The sequence below is a fragment of the Salmo salar genome, chromosome 06 (assembly GCF_965601325.2).
Source record: "Salmo salar chromosome 06, fSalSal1, whole genome shotgun sequence".
Taxonomy (NCBI): Eukaryota; Metazoa; Chordata; class Actinopteri; order Salmoniformes; family Salmonidae; genus Salmo; species Salmo salar.
Window position 1 is genome coordinate 57,953,198 of NC_138296.1, and position 15,962 is coordinate 57,969,159.

General features: G+C 41.4%; 1 protein-coding gene across 2 annotated transcripts in view; it reads left to right on the forward strand.

The window, feature by feature from the left end:
• The window catches only part of LOC106607650 (protein sel-1 homolog 1), a 45,560-nt gene that overhangs the window by 6,063 nt on the left and 23,535 nt on the right, over positions 1–15,962 (forward strand). For both annotated transcript variants that reach the window (XM_014204823.3, XM_014204824.3), the window contains exons 4-5: positions 10,041–10,208; positions 10,598–10,703. In XM_014204823.3, the coding sequence (XP_014060298.1) occupies positions 10,041–10,208; positions 10,598–10,703 (274 nt within the window). The remainder of the gene's footprint in view (positions 1–10,040; positions 10,209–10,597; positions 10,704–15,962) is intronic.

A 15,962-nucleotide genomic window follows, 5' to 3' on the forward strand; every position in this document is an offset into this window, starting at 1 on the left:
GTAACAGTCAGTATCTGGTGTGGCCAACCGCTGCATTAAGTACTGCAGTGCATCTCCTCCTCATGGGCTGCACCAGATTTGCCAGTTCTTGCTGTAAGATGTTACCCTACTCTTCCACCAAGGAAAGTTCCCGGACATTCCTGGGGGGGAATGGCCCTAGCCCTCACCCTCTGATCCAACAGGTCCCAGACATTCTCAATGGGATTGAGGTCCGGGCTCTTCGCTGGCCATGGCAGAACACTGACTTTCCTGTCTTGCAGGAAATCACCCACAGAACGAGCAGTATGGTTGGTGGCATTGTCATGCTGGAGGGTCATGTCAGGATGAGCCTGCAGGAAGGGTACCACATAAGGGAGGAGGATGTCTTCCCTGTAACACACAGCGTTGAGATTGCATGCAATGACAACAAGCTCAGTCCGATGATGCTGTGACACACCGCCCCAGACCAAGACGGACCCTCCACCTCCAAATCTATCCCGCTCCAGAGTACAGGCCTCGGTGTAACGCTCATTCCTTTGACGATAAACGCGAATCTGACCATCACCCTTGGTGAGACAAAACCGTGACTCGTCAGTGAAGAGCACTTTTTGCCAGTCCTGTCTGGTCCAGCGATGGTGGGTTTGTGCTGTTTCTGTCCTGCAGGTGTGATGTTCGGGTGTACCGATCCTGTGCAGGTGTTGTTACGTGGTCTGCCACTGCAAGGACGATCAGCTGTCCGTCCTGTCTTCCTGTAGTGCTGTCTTAGGCATCTCACAGTACGGACATTGCAATTTATTGCCCTGGCCACATCTGCAGTCCTCATGCCTACTTGCAGCATGCCCAAGGCACATTCACGCAGATGAGGGACCCTGGGCATCTTTTGGTGTTTTTCAGAGTCAGTAGAAAGGCCTCTTTAGTGTCCTAAGTTTTCATAACTGTGACCTTAATTGTCTGTAAGCTGTTAGTGTCTTAACGACCGTTCCACAGGTGCATGTTCAATAATTGTTTATGGTTCATTGAAGAAGCATGGGAAACAGTGTGTAAACCCTTTACAATGAAGATCTGTGAAGTTATTTGGATTTTTACGAATTATCTTTGAAAGAAAGGTCCTGAAAAAGGGACGTTTTTTTTTTCTCCTGAGTTTACATTGGTTGCATAACCTATTAGAAAAGGAAAAGGGTTAGGGAGTCCACCCACTGTGCTCAGAATGACAGAAATCACATTTAGATTATAGTAATGGATCTTAACTCATGTAATAAAGCAGCCAATAAAACGTAATTTTCAAACATTTGCCAAAATGCAATTCGCAGGAAAAGACCATTCTAAATAGCACACCTGATATCAGTTCCATATGTGACAGATATCTCTATTAGAAACTTAGAGATCTAAAGATGCAACAACTAGGGTGTGTTGCTATATGACTAGGATTGTGCCTTTTGGCTTCTGGAAAACAAAATAAATAAATAACACGAGAGAAATGGCACCAGTGGTGGGTCCAATAGGGAAGTAAACTGATATACGTTTGCCAAAATTATACAGAAATAATTAATTCAAATCATAAATTCTTCACCAGAGGTGATGACTTAGCCACAGAGGAATGGAAGATCATTAGCTTCTTTAAAAGAAATAGCTGTGGATTGTTTCAAATTACAAGCTTGTTTGGGAAACCTGCAGTTTGGGCAGCGCGCGTGGCAATAGGCCTAGCTGATTATTGAGTTACTGCGATCAGTGAAAAGCATCTAAAATATGTGTAAAGATAATGTTACTATAGTTTAAAATGTTGAGAAGGGGAGAGGTGTGTCGCGAAGATATAGACAAGTCTTTCCAGAATGGCTCAGCTGTCTCCCGCCAGTTCTTGCTCATTAATTGTTTCATTGTGTGAATGGTTTGCCCTCTGATTTTTTTCTTTAATCAATACCGTTAATCCCCATCATTTGGTTACATTCATTTCTGTTAATGCATTTATTAATTAGTAACTTACCTTTGTCATTCTCGGAGTGGAAACATTGTTTGTAGATTTCACAACCTGCTACACTTGTGAGAAACAAGTTTTGGTTTATTTCATAACCATCATTTACGAGATTTGTCTTTTGTTTGAAGTGCTCCATGTGAGCAATGAGCATGTGTCTGGTTTCTCTGTCCTGATAACGTTGAGGGAGCGCCCGCATCGAAGTACCTGGCCTGCTCTGCTAAATGTAGCAAAGTGTTTTTTTAACATCCATTGTGAATGCTAATATACTAAAACTATAGTTCCTCACAGTAAGCTATTTTGAAAATAAAAAATCCTTGATAATCACCAATTCTCGGTGTGAAAGAGCAATGGAAGTTATAGGTCTACTGCTGTATTGGACTAATGGCAATGAGTTGTGCTCATTACTTTAGCCGCCAACGGTTCACCGTGTATCAATGTGTCCGTATGGCAGAGGCTGGTGATCTCGCATAAGTTGACTTTTAGATTTTTATCATTTTAATTCAGATTTTTATAATTAACTGCATGACAATGATTTTGAGAAACAAATGTTATTATTGAAATAACTGTTCCACGAAAATGCGCATATGAAGATAGTAACTGGCATGCAGAACGGTAGAAATGGTAGAATAAATTGTAAGCTTGCCTATAGGCTAATTTGAACCAAGGTAAAACATGCCTGAGGAGCTGCAGGAGAAATCCTGCTCTGTATGCTGTGCGCATGTGGTAGTTGTGTTGGATAAGTAAGATGTATGCTCTCGTTGCCTGGCCCTCATTACATATCCATCACCCAACCCACTGGCTCCAGGTCATCTATAAGTCTTTGCTAGGTAAAGCCCCGCCTTATCTCAGCTCACTGGTCACCATATCAACACCCACCCGTAGCACACGCTCCAGCAAGTATATTTCACTGGTCATCCCCAACGTCAACACCTTCTTTGGCCGCCTTTCCTTCCAGTTCTCTGCTGCCAATGACTGGAATGAATTGCAAAAATCACTGAAGCTGGAGACATATCTCCCTCTCTAACTTTAAGCATCAGCTGTCAGAGTTGCTTACCGATCACTGTACCTGTACACAGCCAATCTGTAAATAGCACACCCAACTTCCTCATCCCCATATTATTTCTTACCCTCTTGCTTTTTTTCACCCCAGTATCTCTACTTTCACATCATCTGCACATCTATCACTCCAGTATTAATGCTAAATTGTAATTATTTCGCCTCTATGGCCTATTTATTTCCTTACCTCCCTACTCTTCTACATTTGCACACACTATACATAAATAGAAAAATCTTTATTTTCTATTGTTTTTGACTGTACGTTTGTTTGTTTAACTCTGTTGTTTTTGTCGCACTGCTTTGCTTTATCTTGGCCAGGTTGCAGTTGTAAATGAGAACTTGTTCTCAACTGGCCTACCTGGTTAAATAAAGGTGAAATAAAATAAATAAAAATGAGACGGAGGTATCGCTGATGGAGATCGGGGTGCCTTTTGAGAATCCGGTGACGAGTGGCTCGTCTGCCTTTGCCATCAGCACTATTGGCCAATGTACAATCGCTGGATAATAAAGTGTACGAACTATAAGCATGTATATCCTACCAACAGGGCATTAAACAACTTCTTATGGCTGGAATCCCGTTAGCGGGATCGATATGACAACAGCCAGTGAAAGTGCAGGGCGCCAAATTCAAAACAACAAAAATCTCATAATTAAAAAATAAAAGTATTATACACCATTTTAAAGCTTTACTTCTTGTTAATCCAGCCACAGTGTCTGATTTCAAAAAGCCTTTACGGAGAAAGCAAACCATATGATTATGTTAGGTCAGCGCCTATACACAAAAAAACATACAGCCATTTTCCAGCCAAAGAGAGGAGTACAAAAAGCAGAAATAGAGAAAATGAATCACTAACCTTTGATCTTCATCAGATGACACTCATAGGACTTCATGTTACACAATACATGTATGTTTTGTTTGATAAAGTTCATATTTATATCCAAAAATCTCAGTTTACATTGGCGCGTTATGTTCAGTAATGTTTTGCCTCCACAACAGCCGGTGATTTTGCATAGAGCCACATCAATTTATAGAAATACTCATAAATGTTGATGAAAATACAAGTGTTATGCATGGAACTTTAGATAAACTTCTCCTTAATGCAACCGCTGTGTCAGATTTCAAAAAAGCTTTACCGAAAAAGCACACCATGCAATAATCTGAGTACGGCGCTCAGACACAAAAACATGCCATACAATATATCCGCCATGTTGGAGTCAACAATAGTCAGAAATGGCATTATAAATGTTCGCTTACCTTTGATCTTCATCAGAATGCACTCCCAGTAATTCCAGTTCCACAATACATGTTTGTTTTGTTCGATAAAATCCATCCTTTATGTCCAAATACCTCCTTTTTGTTCGCGCTTTCAGTTCACAAATCCAAATTCACAACGCGTAGGTCAGACGAAAACTAAAAAAAATTCCATTACAGTTCGTAGAAACATGTCAAACGATGTATAGAATCAATCTTTAGGATGTTTTTATCATAAATCTGCAATAAAGTTTCAACCGGAGAAATCCTTTGTCTTCAGAAATGCAATGGAACTGAGCTACCTCTCACGTGAGCGCGCATGGCTGAGGCTCATGCCCTGCTGGCAGTCCTCTCACTCAATGAGCTCTTATTCTCCCCCACTTCATAGTAGACGCCTCAAACAAGGTTCTAAAGACTGTTGACATCTAGTGGAAGCCTTAGGAAGTGCAAAAGGACCCCACAGACACTGTAGTTTGGATAGGCAATCACTTAAAAAACTACAAACCACTTTCTGGCTGAATGTTTTCTCAGGTTTTTGCCTGCCATATGGGTTCTGTTATACTCACAGACATCATTCGAACAGTTTTAGAAACTTCAGAGTGTTTTCTATCCAAATCTCAAATCTACTAATAATATGCATATCTTAGCTTCTGGGTGTGAATAGCAGGCAGTTTACTCTGGGCACGTCAGTCAGCCAAGCTACTCAATACTGCCACCATCCATAAGAAGTTAAAAACTGTAATATCTTATGTTTCACCGAATCGTGGCTGAACGACGACATGAATAACATACAGCTGGCGGGTTATACACTGTATCGGCACGATAGAACAGCAGCTTCTGGTAAGACAAGGGGTGACGGTCTATGTATATTTGTAAACAACAGCTGGTGCATGACATCTAAGGAAGGTGAGCAAAAAGATTTTGCTCGCCTAAGGTAGTGTGGTCAACAGCTTATAATGAGACACTATCTACCTAGAGAGTTTATCTATATTCTTCGTAGCTGTCTATTTACCACCATAAACCTATGCTGGCACTAAGACCGCACTCAATGAGCTGTATATGTCCGTAAGCAAACAGGAAAACGCTCATCCAGAGGGCGCTCCTAGTGGCCGGGGATTTTTTTGCAGGGAAACTTCAATCTGTTTTACTTAATTTCTACCAGTATGTTAAATGTGCAACCAGAGGGAAATAAACTCAAGACCACCTTTACTCCACACACAGCGACACGTACAAAGCTCTCCCTCGCCCTCCATTTGGCAAATCTGACCATAATTATATCCTGATTCCTGCTTACAAGCAAAAATTAAAGCAGGAAGCACCAGTGACTCGGGTCAATATTAAAGTGGTCAGAAGAAGCAGATGCTAAGCTACAGGACTGTTTTGCTAGCACCGACTGGAATATGTTCCGGGACTCTTCCGATTGAATTGAGGAGTACACCACATCAGTCACTGGCTTTATCAATAAGTGCATCGATGACGTCCTCCCCACAGTGACTGTACGTATGTACCCCAACCAGAAGCCATGGGTTTCAGGCAACATCCGCACTGAGCTTAAGCATATAGCTGCCGCTTTCAATTAGCGGGACTCTAACCCGGAAGCTTATAAGGAATCCTGCTGTGCCCTCCGACGAACCATCAAACAGGCAAAGCATCAAAACAGGACTAAGATTGAATTGTACTATCCGGCTCCGATGCTCGTCGGATGTGACAGTGCTTGCAAACTATTACAGACTACAAAGGGAAGCACAGCCGAGAGCTGCCCAGTGACACGAGCCTACCAGATGAGCTAAATTACTTCTATGCTCACTTCGAGGCAAGTAACACTGAAACATGCATGAGAGCATCAGCTGTTCCGGGCGACTGTGTGATAACTCTCCGCAGCCGATGTAAGACCTTTTAAACAGGTCAACATTCACAAGGCCGCAGGGCCGGATGGATTACCAGGACGTGTGCTCCGAGCATGCGCTGCCCAACATGCAATTGTCTTCACTGACATTTTCAACCTCTCCCTGTCCTAGTCTGTAATACCAACATTTTTCAAGCAGACCACCATAGTCCCTGTGCCCAAGAGCTCTAAGGTAACCTGCCTAAATGACTCAACCCGTAGCACTCACGTCTGTATCCATGAAGTGCTTTGAAAGGCTGGTCATGGCTGACATCAACACCATTATCCCAGAAACCCTAGACCCACTCCAATTTGCATACCGCCCCAACAGATCCACAGATGATGCAATCTGTATTGCACTCCACACTGACCTTTCACTCCTAGACAAAAGGAACACCTATGTGAGAATGCTATTCATTGACTACAGCTCAGCGTTCAACAACCTTGGTGCCCTCAAAGCTCATCACTAAGCTAAGGACCCTGGGAATAAACACCTCTGCAACTGAATCCTGGACTTGAATCAAATCAAATTTTATTTGTCACATGCACGAATACAAAAGGTGTTGACCTTATATTGAAATACTTACTTACAAGCCCTTAATCAACAATGCAGTTTTAAGAACGTGTTAAAGTATTTACAAAAATAAACTGAAGTAAAAAATAAATGTAATAAAATATTATTAAGGAGTAACAATGAAATAACAGTAGCAAGGCTATATACAGGGGCTACCGGTACAGAGTCAATGTAGGGGGGGCACAGGTTAGTTGAGGTAGTTGAGGTAATATGTACATGTAGAGGTAAAGTGACCGCATGGAAATAAACAGAGTATCAGCAGTGTGCAAATGGGGGTGGACAATGCAAATAGTCCAGGTAGGCATTTGATTAGCTGTTCAGGAGTCTTATGGCTTTGGGGTAAAGCTATTAAGAAGCCTTTTGGACCTAGACTTGGCGCTCCGGTACCGCTTGCTGTGCAGTAGCAGAGAGAATAGTCTGACTAAGGTGGCTGGATGCTTTGGCAATTTTTAGGGCCTTCCTCTGACACTGCCTGGTATAGAGGTCCTGGATGGCAGGAAGCTTGGCCCCAGTGATGTACTGGGCTGTATGCGCTACCCTCTGAACTGCAACACTGCTGGGTTTTTCACGCTCAACAGTTTCCCAGACGTCCAGCCAACTTGACACTGTGGGAAGCATTGGATACAATATTAGGAAGGTGTATTTCATCTTTTGTACACTGTGTGCAATATATAGATGGCAGTTCCCATTCAAGTCAAGACTGGCAGCCATTGCTAATGTACCTGTGAGTTTAGCAGTCAAAAACCCTTCTATGGATTGTCTATGGCCACAATGCTACAAGATGTTCCACAGATCGAAGAAGGAACGATAGGAGTGGGAAAAGTGTGCTTGTGCATTGATATGCGCACCAAAGACGGTATGCTTTTATTTTAATTTCGGCACAAATTAAAAAGTGGCACTGCCTTGCCCTTGGATTGATGTTTCAGCATTATCTCAATAATAGTTTGGTGTTTTACTAGCCATGCACGACATGCATGCGCAGTTACAAGCCTGTTAGTTAGCGGGCAGGCGGACGAGCAATATCCACCGTCGTAGTGTGAATGAACCCTGAGCTGGAATATGAAGCTAACTGAAGTTGGCTATCTTTATGAAAGCCTGAGTAGATCTTGCTTGCTCTGTAGTATAGCAACAGTGTGATGTCTTTTTGAACTCAAGCTCAGTGTAAAAGTTGGCCCTCATTGGAAATGAAAACACACTTTTTTTAAATTGTATTTAACCTTTTATTTAACTAGGACAAAACACAGATCACGACAAGAGAGACAACACTACATAAAGAGAGACCTAAGACAACAACATCATGGCAGCAACACATGACAACACCATTAATTTTGCCGATGACACAAGTGGTAGGCCTGATCAGTGATGAGACAGCCTATAGGGAGGTCGTCAGAGACCTGACCGTGTGGTGCAAGGACAACAACCTCTCCCTCAACGTGATCAAGACAAAGGAGATGATTGTGGACTACAGGAAAAGGAGAACCGAAAACGCCCCCATTCTCATTGACGGGGCTTTAGTGGAGCAGTTTGAGAACTTCAAGTTCCTTGGCGTCCACATCACCAACAAACTAACATGGTCCAAGCTCACCAAGACAGTCGTGAAGAGGGCACAACAAAACCTGTTCCCCCCTCAGGAGACTGAAAAGATTTGTCATGGGTCCTCAGATCCTCAAAAGGTTCTACAGCTGCACCATCGAGCATCCTGATGGGTTGCATCACTGCCTTGTGTGGCAACTGCTCAGCCTCCGACCGCAAGGCACTACAGAGGGTAGCGCGTACGGCCCAGTACATCACCGGGGCCAAGCTTCCTGCCATCCAGGATCTCTATACCAGGCGGTGTCAGAGGAAGGCCTAAAAAATTGTCAAAGACTCCAGCCACCTTAGTCATAGACTGTTCTCTCTGCTACTGCACGGCAAGCGGTACCTGAGCACCACGTCTAGTTTCAAGAGACTTCTAAATAGCTTCTATCCCCAAGCCATAAGACTCCTGAACATCTAATCAAATGGCTACCCAGACTATTTGCATAGTCCTTTTACCCCCTTTTACGCTGCTGTTGCTCTGTTATTATCTATGCACTGTCACTTTAATAACTCTGCCTACATGTACATATTACCTCAATTACCTCGACTAACCGGTGCCCCCGCACATTGACTGTTCCTCGTACCCCCTGTATGCCTCACTATTTATTTTACTGCTGCTCTTTAATTATTTGTTAAGTTTTATGTCTTACATTAAAAAAAAATGTATTTTTCGTAACTGCATTGTTGGGGGCTTGTAAGTAAGCATTTCCTGCTGTATTTGGCACATGTGACAAATAACTTTTGATTTAATTTGAACACAACGTGGCAGCGGTACAACATGGTAGCAGGACAAAAACGGGCACAGACAACAGCACAAAGGGAAAGAAGGTAGAGACAGCAATTCATCCCGTAAAGCAGCCACAACTGTCAGTAAGAGTCTTTGAATGAAAAGATTGAGATAAAACTGTCCAGTTTGAGTGTTTGTTGCATTTAGTTCCAGTCGCTATCTGCGGCGAACTGAAAAGATGAGCGACCCAAGGATGTGTGTGCTTTAGGGACCTTTTGGGGCAGCAGGTAGGCTAGTGGTTAGAGCATTGGGCCAGTAACCGAAAGGTTGCTAGATCGAATCCCAGAGCTGACAAGGTAAAAATCTGTAATTCTGCCCCTGAACACTAAGAAAGCTTTGTTGTAGAGCGTTCAACACAAATCCATGGGGGGGCCCAGCTGAGTATGACTATCATCTGCATATAAATGGGTGAGAGGGCTTCCTACTGCCGGAGCTATGTTGTTGATGTAAATTGAGAAAAGCGTGGGGCCTAGGATTGAGCCTTGGGATACACCCTTGGTGACAGGCAGTGGCTGAGACAGCAGATGTTCTGACTTTATACACTGCACTATTTGAGAGAGGTAGTTGGCAAACCAGGGCAAAGACCCCTCAGAGACACCAATACTTCTTAGCCGGCCCACAAGAATGGAATGGTCTACCGTATCAAAAGCTTTGGCCAAGTCAATAAAAATAGCAAGTTTTGCACCAGTGTTTTCTCTGAAAGTAGCACTGATACTCTGGTGAAGGGTATATATAATTTGGCCACTGTTCTGTAGGGTTTCTTTCAGCATTCAGTGGAATTGAACAAGAATGATTAAACTTTAACTTACATGATTTGTATTTGATCTTACTTTTATGTACTTTTGTTTATGTTTGACACACACACACACACGGTTATCATCATCCATCTGCTTTCTGTCTGTGTTTTTGCTTGAACATACTAACTCCCCTCCCATTTGTGATTTTTGGTTGATGCAGTTCCTGTGGTGAATGGGGGCACAGCCAATAGGGAGCCCTGTCTGTTCCCCTTTCTCTTCCTGGGGAAGGAGTACTCGGACTGTACCACCGATGGACGGGGGGACGAACGCCTGTGGTGCGCCACGACCTACGACTACGACAGGGACAAGAGATGGGGCTTTTGTGAGAGTAAGTCGGCATGGGCATTTCAGACCTTGAGGAAACTCAAAAGTTAGTTAGTGTTATATTCTAATATTATTCAGTGAGTGAATATATTGGTTTAATTTGTGAGCTATAGCAAAACGTGTAAGCTCAGTGAGGAACAAATTCGGAATTGGCCTAGACTGACCAATCATTTGAGTGAACCTTTGCTGACAGCAATTTTTTTTCTTTGTGACTGAATCAGTGTTTGATTGTTGTGGTAAAAACAAAGCTCTCTTTTCTGTCCCTCCCCCTTACAGCATGCATACGTCAAAACAAGACACATTTTTTTAGTCCCTCTCCCATAGAGAGGGACACACCCACTACTTACGAGGCTGAAACAAATTGTGAATAAATCAAATTGTGTTGTATTGTAGCGGAGGAGCAGGCTGAGCAGAGACATGTAGCGGAGGAGGCCGAAAAGGAGTACCAGACTGCCCTCCGCATGATCAACGGAACAAACCGGAAGAGTCAGAAGAAAGAGTGAGCTTCCTTTCTTCTCTTCCTTGTCTCACCTACACACTAATCTCACATTCTCCTTTAGTGTTCATAAGTGTGCCTGTTGAAAGCAAGAACATTCTAGACATTCCACTTACTCTTATTATTACTTGCTTTCTTGCTTTAGCGCTTAAACCACTTAAGCGATCAAAACCAAACAAACTTTTAAAAATGCAGACAGACCGTCTTTAGGTTGCTAGAGAAAGTTAGGACCGATTTTGAGAAACCCTGGTTTAAAACAGACATGGGATTTGACTAACTCCTGCTATATGCACCTGAGCCTCATATAGGCTACCATTTGTATAGCCACATCATGGGTTAGCACATCCTGAGATGATAGGATGGCTATTTTGTGATTTTAGTAAATAAGAATGTATATTTGTATAGGAATGTGTGTACATTTTTTGTGTGTACATTGCCTTCAGAAAGTATTCATACCCCTTGACTTATTCCACATTTTGTGTTACAGCCTGAATTCAAAAATAATATACAAATCAAATCAAATTTTATTGGTCACACGTTTAGCAGATGGTATTGCGGGTGTAGGGAAATGCTTGTGTTTCTAGCTCCAACAGTGCAGTAATATCTAACATTTTCACAACATACACCCAATACACACAAATCTAAGTAAAGGACTTGAATTAAGAATATATAAATATATGGGCGAGCAATGTCAGAGCGGCATAGACTAAGATACAGTAGAATAGAATACAGTATATGTAAATGAGATGAGTAATGCAAGATATGTAAACATTTAAATGACTAGTGTTCCATGTATTAAAGTGGCCAGTGATTTCAAGTCTATGTATATAGGCAGCAGCCTCTAATGTGCCAGTGATGGCTATTTAACAGTCTGATGGCCTTCAGATAGAAGCTGTTTTCAGTCTCTCTGTCCCAGCTTTGATGCACCTGTACTGACCTCGCCTTCTGGATGATAGCGGGGTGAACAGGCCCATCTCTATTCTTTCCATGGTCATTTTAAAACAGTTAGAGTCTTACATCTAGATGTTCCGCTAGCGGAACACCTCGCCAATATCCAATGATAGAGCGTGGCACGAATTACAAACACCTCAAACATCCCAAAACTTCCATTTTTCAAACATATGACTATTTTACACCATTTTAAAGACAAGACTCTCCTTTATCTAACCACATTGTCCGATTTCAAAAAGGCTTTACAACGAAAGCAGAACATTAGATTATGTCAGGAGAGTACCCAGCCAGAAATAATCACACACCCATTTTTCAAGCTAGCATATAATGTCACAAAAACCAAAACCACAGCTAAATGCAGTACTAACCTTTGAGGATCTTCATCTGATGACACTCCTAGGACATTATGTTATACAATACATTCATGTTTTGTTCAATCAAGTTCATATTTATATCAAACACCAGCTTTTTACATTAGCATGTGACGTTCAGAACTAGCATACCCACCGAAAACTTCCGGTGAATTTACTAAATTACTCACGATAAACGTTCACAAAAAACAAAACAATTATTTTAAGAATTATAGATACAGAACTCCTTTATGCAATCGCGGTGTCCGATTTTAAAATAGCTTTTCGGTGAAAGCACATTTTGCAATATTCTGAGTAGATAGCCCGGCCATCATGGCTAGCTATTTTGACACCCACCGAGTTTGGCACTCACAAAACTCAGATTTACTATAACAAAAATTGGATTACCTTTGCTGTTCTTCGTCAGAATGCACTCCCAGGACTTCTACTTCAACACCCAATGTTGTTTTGGTTCCAAATAATCCATAGTTATATCCAAATAACTGCGTTTTGTTCTTGCGTTCAAGACACTATCCGAAGGGTGACGTGCCGGCTCGTATCGTGACAAAAAAAATTCAAAATATTCCATTACCGTACTTCGAAGCATGTCAAACGCTGTTTAAAATCAATTTTTATGCGATTTTTCTCATAAAATAGCAATAATATTCCGACCGGGATACCTTGTTTTCGTTCAAACACTTGAAAATAGAAAATGGAGTCTTCACATGCACGCCCACACCCGTGTCATTGTTCTCGGAACGACCACTTTCCAAAACCCCTACTGTTTTTCGCCCAGGGACTGCAGAGTCATCATTCCCTGCTCTGGCGCCTTCTGAGAGCCTATGGGAGCCTTAGAAAATGTCACGTTACAGCAGAGATCCTCTATTTCCGATAAAGAGGCTATAGAAGGACAAGAAATGGTCAGACAGGGCACTTCCTGTATGGAATCTTCTCAGGTTTTGGCCTGCCATATGAGTTCTGTTATACTCACAGACACCATTCAAACAGTTTTAGAAACTTTAGGGTGTTTTCTATCCAAATCAAATAATTATATGCATATTCTGGTTTCTGGGCAGGAGTAATAACCAGATTAAATCGGGTACGTTTTTTATCCAGCCGTGAAAATACTGCCCCCTGTCCTAAACAGGTTAATAGTTTTGATATGAGAAAACTGAGGATGAATCAACAACGTTGTAGTTACTCCACAATACTAACCAAAATTGCGGAGTGAAAAGAAGGAAGCCTGTACAGAATATATACAGTTGAAGTCGGAAGTTTACATACACTTTAGCCAAATACATTTAAACTCAGTTTTTCACAATTCCTGACATTTAATCCTTGTAAAAATTCCCTGTTTTATGTCAGTTAGGATCACCACTTTATTTTAAGAATGTGAAATGTCAGAGTAATAGTAGAGAGAATGATTTTTCAGCTTTTATTTCTTTCATCACATTCCCAGTGGGTCAGAAGCTTACATACACTCAATTAGTATTTGGTAGCATTGCCTTTAAATTGTTTAACTTGGGTCAAACGTTTTGGTTAGCCTTCCACAAGCTTCCCATGATAAGTTGGGTCAATTTTTGTCCATTCCTCCTGACAGAGCTGGTGTAACTGAGTCTGGTTTGTAGGCCTTCTTGCTCGCACATGCTTTTTCAGTTCTGCCCACAAATTTTCTATAGGATTGAGGTCAGGGCTTTGTGATGGCCACTCCAATACTTTGACTTTGTAGTCTTTAAGCCATTTTGTCACAACTTTGGAAGTATGCTTGGGGTCATTGTCCATTTGGAAGACCCATTTGCAACCAAGCTTTAACTTCCTGACTGATGTCTTGAGATGTTGCTCAATATATCCACATAATTTTCGTTGTGTGAAGTGCACCAGTCCCTCCTGCAGCAAAGAATATCCACAACATGATGGTGTACTTCGGCTTGCAAGCCCCTCCCCCTTTTTCCTCCAAACATAATGATGGTCATTATGGCCAAACAGTTCTATTTTTGTTTCATCAGACCAGAGGACATTTCTCCAAAAAGTACGATCTTTGTCCCCATGTGCAGTTGTAAACCGTAGTCTGGCTTTTTTTATGGCGGATTTGGAGCAGTGGCTTCTTCCTTGCTGAGCTGCCTTTCAGGTTATGTCGATATAGGACTCGTTTTACTGTGGATATAGATACTTTTTTACCTGTTTCATTCAGCATCTTCACAAGGTCCTTTGCTGTTGTTCTGGGATGGATTTGCACTTTTCGCACAAAAGTACGTTCATCTCTAGGAGAGAGAACGCGTCTCCTTCCTGAGCGGTACGATGGCTGCGTAGTCCTATGGTGTTTATACTTGCGTACTATTGTTTGTACAGATGAACGTGGTGCCTTCAGGCATTTGGAAATTGCTCCCAAGGATGAACCAGACTTGTGGAGGTCTACAATTTTTGTTCTGAGGTCTTGGCTGATTTCTTTTGATTTTCCCATGAAGTCAAGCAAAGAGGCACTGAGTTTGAAGGTTGGCCTTGAAATACATCCACAGGTACACCTCCAATTTACTCAAGTATGTCAACTAGCCTATCAGAAGCTTCTAAAGCCATGACATCATTTTCTGGAATTTTCCAAGCTGTTTAAAGGCACAGTCAACTTAGTGTATGTAAACTTCTGACCCACTGGACTTTTGATACAGTGAATTATAAGTGAAATAATCTGTCTTAACAATTGTTGGAAAAATTACTTGTGTCATGCACAAAGTAGATGTCCTAACTGACTTGCCAAAACTATAGTTTGTTAACAAGAAATTTGTGGAGTGGTTGAAAAACAAGTTTCAATGACTCCAACCTAAGTTTATGTAAACTTCCGACTTCAACTGTATATGTTTACAACAAGCAAGGGGAAGATATCAGAATAGGGGCATTGGGGAATAATTACATATTATACGGAATACATTTGTACTGTGGTGTAGCCGTCTCTAGAGTAATGCAAGGTCTCTTTAATGATCATGTGAAACGTCAATTGCTATGGAGATGTGTTTTTCAATGATGTTAAAGGTAATTGTGATGCAACTATGACGGTGATACGATATGGATTACAATTATCGTCATGAATATTTAGGCTATACGCACTACATGTTACACACACACAGACACTCAACCATGCAAATTGGTGGAGTTATTATTTATTTGGACAGCACACATTATAGTCTTACTCTTATACAGACATCATACACACTCACGAAATCACATCCAATATCATACACATCAACCTACTCAGATTTACTACACACAGAATATCTTGTCTCAATTTTCTAACGTCTGTGGCATTGGCTCAAAGGCAAACAGGCAAGGGAATACAACAAATATAGCTAGAACCTATTTCTTGAATTCTAAATATCAGACATTTGAACGCTGTAATTTTGACCATCACAAGCACTAATTATGGTCAATTTAGCCTGAGAACAGTATCTAGTTATGGTAAGGGATGAATTAAGTATAGCCAGTTATAATTGTAACGGTTTAGCAGATTATAAAAAAAAGATCAGTCTTTACGTGGCTAAAAGAAAAGGAAAATAACATTCTGTTTACAGGAAACTCACTCCTGCATCCTTAGATGAAGTTGCGTGGAAAAAAGTAATTTTCTATCATGGACAAAGGAACTCAAAAGGTGTGATGATATTAATTAACAAAAGTTATGATCTGAATGTGCAAATAGTAAGGAATGATTCGCAAGGAAGGTGGATCTTTTTTAATATGAAAGTGGACGAAAAAGAGATTTGGCTCATTAATCTATATGGTCCAAATCAGGATGATCCATACTTCTTCATAAACATTTATACCAATTTATTGATCTTACAGGCAACAAATGATCAAATAATTTATGGTAGGAGACTATTACACAGTGTTAAGTACCTCAATGGACCGTAAAGGTAATCACTCAACAATCTATCATCACCGTGCCCTTAAGGAAATCATCAATTATTATGGAAAC